This window comes from Babylonia areolata, chromosome 18, assembly GCF_041734735.1.
Source record: "Babylonia areolata isolate BAREFJ2019XMU chromosome 18, ASM4173473v1, whole genome shotgun sequence".
Lineage (NCBI taxonomy): Eukaryota > Metazoa > Mollusca > Gastropoda > Neogastropoda > Buccinidae > Babylonia > Babylonia areolata.
This window is the reverse complement of record NC_134893.1, coordinates 52,404,425-52,411,924: the sequence shown is the minus strand read 5'-3', so window position 1 is coordinate 52,411,924 and position 7,500 is coordinate 52,404,425. Positions and strand designations below refer to the sequence as shown.

Below are 7,500 nucleotides of genomic sequence, written 5' to 3'. Positions count from 1 at the left end.
GATCGAGCGAGCCGCGAGAGACAGAGGGGTAGAGAGAAAGACTGTTCGTAGATGAGGCAAAAGAAATGAACAAGACAAGAAAAAGCTTTTTCAAACCACACAATACGCCAAAATGAAATAAGCACGATCACAGACACAAGTAATGCCCCATATATCTGCAGACAGCGACAGGACTTTTAAAGTATCAATCAAGTGGTAGAAGTTATCTTTCACCATTGCATTCGTTGATCGCTTGTGTCACATGAAAAGAGCACGCTGTAAGCTCACGTTTATTATTGTTGCTCAAGTTTTGTTTTTTTTTAAATCTTTTTTTCAATACTGACCGCTGTATTTTGTCACGTTTCTTGAATCTTGAAACATTAAAACCAAGAGGAGGAAAACAAAAAAACAAACTAATTTACTTACTAACAGACCACTTCGTCTTAAAAAAAAGAAGAAAAAACCCAGACCAGGCTGTACCGAGAGGGAATCTGTCTACCTTTCCAGGGAACATCATAGCACGGCATCCTTCAGTGAGGGTGCTCCGCTCCATCACGGCAACAGTTCCAGATACGGGCAATACCCGCCTCACCGATACAAGCATCGTGATCAAGGACCACTGAGGAAGGTGAGGGGACTCTGTCTGGAAATTACAACGCACAGGTCACGCAGTTCTCTCTCTCTCTCTCTCTCTCTCTCTCTCTCTCTCTCTCTCTGCCCCCGCTCGCTCTCTCTTTGTCATGCAGGCATCTCGTTCCTGTTGCATGACGAGGGAAGGAAAGTTTTCTTCTACTGAGACAAATCAATCATTGCGAAAAGAGTGTGCCCAGCTAGCATCCATGGTGTGTCTTCATGATGCCTCCTGTCTGGTCAGACCGCTGATGAGCAACACATGCTGATTCACACACACACACACACACACACACACACACACACACACACACACACACACACACACTTCTCGATCAGTTCATCGAGCTTACTAAAGTAGAGACACTGTTACAAAACGAATACGTCTCAGTTGGTAACCGATTGATTCTGCTCTTGAAAGATATGCATCTCCGATCATTTGGAGTAGTTTTTTTTCCCTACTTCTTCTTCTCTCTTTTTAATTTTTTTATTATCTATTTTATTTTTTTTCTGCAAAAGTATGGGGCATTCACTGAGAACGTCAGAGGCAAAATGCGACAGGCTGAAAGATGTAACTATGAAAAAAGAAGAAGAAAAATCAGAAAAGAAAGACCTACAATCAAATGCTGAAGAGGACCAACAACATTTTTTTTTTGCGAGAAAGGTGTAGGGGCGGGGGCGGGGGGTGCGAGGGTGCGAGGGGGGGGGGGGAGTTGCACGTGCTGTCTGCACCACGCCCCCCCCCCCCCTGTCCTAATGCCCCGCTGACACGGCTGAAAACTGACAGGGCCAGAGTGAAACATTAAAACAAGTACAACGTCATCATACGACATGTTCTGTCAAATGAACAGAGAATGTAGAAAGCCTAATGAAGGTCTATGGTATACGTGTATACATATACGTAAAGGGAAAAGCAAATACGCACGTCAAAACAGTGAAACTAAAGGATATATAAAAAATAAAGGAGTACACAGACACAGTCTCCTTTGAGTGATACATAGTATTTGATTACAGAATATGAACACACACACACACACACACACACACACACACACACACACACACATATGGGGACAGTGAAAGACAGACAGAGAGGCACACATACTCCATATAAACATTAAAAAAAACAACCGAAACGGAAATGTCATTAAAAAACAACAACCAAGCTACAACAACGACATCAACAACAACAAAACTTGAACAACGACAAGAGCATTTCCAGTGAAAAGATGCAAATGACGGCGCCTGTTTGTGAATGGTTAAATGGGTAGAGGAAGAAGGCATGGGTGGAATCCAGACACACAAGCTTCATAGCACAACAATAAGCTGGGGATAACTTGCATGCTCAGCCAGCAGTCAAAGACTGATACCCAGAGGTAGGGAGGGGGGTAGTGTGTTGGGGTGGGGGTAGGAGGGGGGGGGGGGAAGTGGGTTGGTTTCAAACGCCCTTGTTATAGTTCAAATGTTGTTTTTCTCTTTTTGTAAACTTGCAAACAGGTTGAGTGGCTTTTTTTTTCTTCTCGTTGTTACCGCTTTTCCACTATAGAACAATAAATTTATTTGTGTTGGTGATAAGAACTGCTCATTGCTTTTATTCTGTTATACTTTATCATTATCATTAAAAAGATTTCGTTTTTCTGAAAGTTGGTCAGGGTCTTACAATAGTTATTCCGGTTTTCCCAGGTCGCTTTAGCCGAAATGTAAACAGTAGTTATCTTTAGTTTACTCCTAGTAAATTATGTTCCATATACTTTTATCGTACACGTTTTGCTCATGGATTATATATATATATATATATATATATATTATCATCCAGCCGTAGTTTCCCAGGACTTTTTTTTGTTGTTGTTATTTTTAACTCGAGGTGTGTGAAAGAATATTTGGAATGTGTGAACCCCTTTTGCTCAGGTTTCAATGACACGGCACAGCGTTTTCGCTCAGAGGCCCAGGTAAACAAACGAAAGTAGCTGCCGCAGGGAGTCTTTCAAGAAGCTGCCGGAGGGAGTCTTTCAAGTAAAACGCAACGAGAGATCCCCTTTCACCGGATTGAACGGCACAGAGCTAAACTAGTTGTTCAGTGTGTGGATAAACACTGAAGCTCAGCAGAGACAAAGATTAGAACCTCGCGAGCAGTTTGGGGAGCGAAGTCCTTGCGACGAAATTTTATCTCTCTCTCTCTCTTTAACTCACTCAGTACGACCAGTCCTCTCTTCTCCTCTACACAGACCCCTCGGATATCCAGTGGGTGTCTGAATGACCCAACCTTACGATGTATTCTGTCTTTTCCCCAACTGATAACATTCAGTTTCCTGGGGGTGGGAAGGATGTGGGTGGGGTGGGGGAGGGGGGGAAGTGCGGGGGGGGGGAAGGGAAGGGGGGGCGTGTCAAGTGCTTTGGGCGTTGAAAATAGGACACCCCTTAAAATGGAACAGGCGCATGGTTTGGGGGGGGGGGGGGGGAGGAAGAAAGAAAAAGACTGAAGTGTGCAAGGAAAGATGATTTCGAGATCCATACTCGAACAGTCATTTCCACGAAAACACATTTTCGCAGAAATAACTGCTGTTCCAGTTAAACTGATGGAGGTTAGAATATTAGGCACTGAGGTTTGACTTAAAAGAAAAACGATACCGTTATTGTCATTGATTAAAAGACAAACAACAACAAAAAAAAACAACAACAAAAACAAAAAACGAAAAGAATTTCAACCAAGCTAGAGATGTTACGTCAAAAATTGTTAATCCTAATGCAATAAACAAATGAATAAACAAATAGCTAGCGAGATAGATTAGATAATAATAAAGTAATAAATAAAAAAAAAATGACGTGTTCCTGAAGGCTATCAATAGCTAAATAAATATATCAAATATCAATTAAAAAAATTCTAATTAAAAAAAAAAGACGCGTTCTTGAAGGTTATTGTTAGTTAAAAAAAAAAGGAAAAAAAAGAAAAAAAAAAAGGAATCTACCATTCCGCTGAAACGAATTTCAGTGGCAGTAGTATTTCTCTTGAGCTCATCGCACTTAGTACTGCAAACACACTGACAGACAGACTAGACAATTGCGACATGTGGAACAAGCTGTTTTGTTGTTGCTGTTTCACATGTCGGGGGGGGGGGGGGGGGGGGGGGGGGGGGGGGGGGGGTCTGCTTTCACCGCCGACCTACAGACAGTGAGCGTGGTAACATGATGTTGCATTCTTTCGGCTGTGCGATCATTTGCTAGAAACAGCTACAGGTTCTGTCATTGAGAAAACCAATCCCTCCTTTGTTTACATCATGCCAGCATCTCCTGACAAAGCCTGCAATATTTTTTGTCTGTACTTTCTGCCAAATGACAGACAACGATTGTGATTTTCTACCTAAGCTGTTCTGGAGATGATAGTTACATTTGGCGCTTTATCATTTCTCTTCAAAACGCTGTTTCTTAATTCACACACAAAATGCAATCTGGTTGCCAGTGTGTTTGCAGGCACGCTCAATGATTTGTTGTTCTGTCAGTTTGAAGAACATTCGGACTCCTCTCATCGAGAATATTCACGTTTGTTCTGGCATCAGACTTTCACTCACATTCTGACTTTCTCTCGTGAAAGATGATTATGTGGGTGTGTCAGCACACTTTTTCTCGCATGTTCCGGCTCGCTCTTGTAAAGGAAATGGAGGCTCAACTTTTCAAATTAACTTAAAGAGTTGAGGTATTACATTAGCATCAGACGAGCTCACTTAAAAAAAACAAAACCAAAAAACAACCCTCTCTCAATACTTTCCAAAAGCTGGACCCGGAGTAACAGGCATTAGATTATACCGTTTCACAAGGTGTGCACACAAACATGAAAGACAAAAAAAAAGAACAACAAAGAACTAAAGCTCTCAGACACAACTCAAGCACACTCCAGTTTTCTAGTATAAGATCTTCTCTTCCCCTCTTCTTGACTACAGCGGTGGAGCATAAGGAGCTTGGAGAAGGCGAGGAAGGACTTCTTGCCGGCACGGATCGCCCGCCGACACACCCGGTGCGCCTTCTTCTTGCTCTCGAACAGCGTCTGGTCGTCCATGACGAAGAGCAGTACCATGTCCTGACGCTGGCGGGTGCACAGGAAGCGGAAGAAGAGGTAGATCGTGGCCACAATCACCGCCACGCTCGTCAGGAAGCAAGCCACCAGAAAGGCGATGACGTCGATCAGCATGAACTGGTACAGCGGCATCTCGTGGCCTGACGACCGCATGTAGGCACCTCCGTACTCCATCACGTGGTCCAGCCAGAAGGCAGCCTCGTCCATGGGCACGTGGTACTCCTGGCGGAAGAGGCGGGAGGCTGCCGAGATGGCCGCCTTGTACTTGGGGTCTCCGGCCACCTGGGAACAAGAGTCAGGTCATCCATCGTTCGTTTATTTATTTATAGTCTGTTCATCTAAGATGATGATATTAGACTGAAAAGTAACAACACTGCGCTAAAACATGCAGCTGTTTTAACATGTATAATCATGTAAGAATATTAAACACCTTCTTACCAACCTATCTCCCTCAGTTTGTACTCACTGATATATATATATATATATACCTAAGCTGGATATATATATATATTATTATTATTTTTTAAAATTTCATTGTCATCAATTGCATTGATTAATGTAACGGCATTCAGAATGACGAAGCAACAGATATCAATTAAAGATTTACATAAAAAGAAGCAAAAGAAAATATATCAACGAAATAACACAATTCACACACACACACACACACAAAACAAAGGAATGTATAGCTTTACAAACATTCATTGAGTATAATTAAAACTTAACTCATCAGACAGATTCACTAAAGAATGAAGGCAACGAAAATTAGTAAAAGCCAGCATTGACAAATAAAACAAAGCAAAAACAACAACAACAGCAATAAAAACAAAACAAAACAAAACAAACAAACAAAAAACACTTGGAAATCATTTCACCGAAGTACAAAAACCAATCCTCCTTCAACGTATAGGCTAACCAAACGCCTCCCGCAAACATACAACACCAACAAAACTCCTCGCCCACCTCCGCCCCCCTCAAAACACATACACACAGAGGATGTAAAAAAGCTGTATAAGCTTATTCTTTTACCATCGATAAAGATCATTTTGACTTGACTTGACCTCTCTCTCTCTCTCTCTCACACACACACATGCGCGCACACACACACACACACACACACACACACACACACACACACACACACAGAGGATGTAAAAAAAAAAAAAAAGCTGTATAAGCTTATTCATTTATCATCAATAAGATAATTTTGACTTTACCGCACCCACACTCACTCACCCACCCACCGACATATACACAAACGCAACTCTCCCCAACCCAAGCCCCACACAAACTCCCACCCCCCACCCTCCCCGCCGCCCAGTACAGCATCCTTCCACTCCACACACACACACACACACACACACACACACACACACACACACACACACACACACACACACACAGAGACCCCAACCAAACCAAACCAAACCAAACGCATACAAAACCTAAACGCACGCATACCTTCATAATGGTGGACACCATCTCGTCAGCCGTGGACGTGCGGAGGTCGAGGACCTCTGCGAAGCCCTTGACACGCATTCGCTCAGCGTTGTAGGGCTGGTCACCGAAGATGGGTACGGCCACCACAGGGACAGCGTGGTAAAGGGCCTCGTACTGCCCGTTCTTGCCGCAGTGGCTGACGAAAGCCTTGACCTTGGGGTGGCCCAGGATGTCGTTCTGGGGTATCCACGGGGACACGTAGATCTTGTCCGGGTTGGGGGAGGTCAGGTTGGATCTGTTAACCCGGTTTGATGGGTTGTGGAGGTGGGGAAGGGGGGGGGGAAGAAAACACAATTATGTGTCAGCTTGTGATTTAGTGATGTAAAAATTATAAAGCCAAAGTGTTGAAAACGAGAACACACACGAACACACAAGCACGCGTACGCGCGCGCGCGCACACACGCACACACACACATACATACATACACAGGCACGCGCATACACAAGCTTGAGTGCATAAATACAGACATGCGAGTATATTCACACACACACACACACACACACACACACACACACACACATACACAGACTCTCTCTTTCTTCTTCTTCTTCTACACACACACACACACACACACACACACACACACACACACACACACACACACACAGACAGACTCTCTCTCTCTCTTCTTCTTCTTCTACACACACATACACACACACAACCCAATCCCCCCGCCCCTCCCACCCTGCCCCTTCCCCATCAACCAACCCACCCACCCTCACTCCCCTCCTCCCAAACTGACCTGAAGATGACCTTGTAGGGCAGCTGGCTGTACACCTCCCACAGCTTGTCGCTGATCTCCTTGGGCACGTTCAGCACGTAGCTGCCGAAGGACACCAGGATCACCCCGTTCTCGGCCCCGTCGAGGAACTGACCCAGCTTGCCCGTGACGGGCTTGGAGGGCCCCGTGGCCGTGCCGCCGATCAGCTTGACGTTGGGCAGGGTGGGGCGGGGGTAGTCCAAGATGTGGTCCATCTCCACCAGCCAGATCTCGGCGCGGGCGATCAGCATGTCGGCGGAGATGTAGGGCTTCTCCGGAGCGTAGCGCGCTACGGCGTCCGTGTAGATGAAGGGGTCCATCAAGCTCCAGCCGATGGCGATGAGCGTGGTCAGCACGCGCTGGAAGAAGGTCATGTGGTCCGTCACCTTCATGATTGGCAGAGGCAGGACGGCCGGGGAGAAAGGAATGCGCTGGTCCAGCGGCAGGTAGACCGACCCCACGTAAGCGAAGGGCACCCCGATCCTGTACGGCAGCACGGCCAGCATCTTGACCTGCGGCAGGTTGTCGATGACCACCAGGTCAGGCTTGAGGTCTCGGATG

The 7,500-nt window shown here is 45.3% G+C and overlaps 1 protein-coding gene across 4 annotated transcripts in view; it reads right to left on the bottom strand.

Moving 5' to 3' along the window:
- Window positions 1-3,732: 3,732 nt before the first annotated feature.
- The window catches only part of LOC143292053 (UDP-glucuronosyltransferase 2A3-like), an 87,304-nt gene continuing 83,536 nt past the window's right edge, over window positions 3,733-7,500 (bottom strand). For all 4 annotated transcript variants that reach the window (XM_076602228.1, XM_076602226.1, XM_076602229.1 and 1 more), the window contains exons 3-5: window positions 6,922-7,500; window positions 6,140-6,413; window positions 3,733-4,960 (exon numbers count right to left, since the gene is read on the bottom strand). The exon at window positions 6,922-7,500 is cut by the window's right edge and continues 184 nt beyond it. In XM_076602228.1, coding sequence (XP_076458343.1) covers window positions 4,487-4,960; window positions 6,140-6,413; window positions 6,922-7,500 — 1,327 coding nt within the window. In that variant the 3' untranslated portion in view covers window positions 3,733-4,486. The remainder of the gene's footprint in view (window positions 4,961-6,139; window positions 6,414-6,921) is intronic.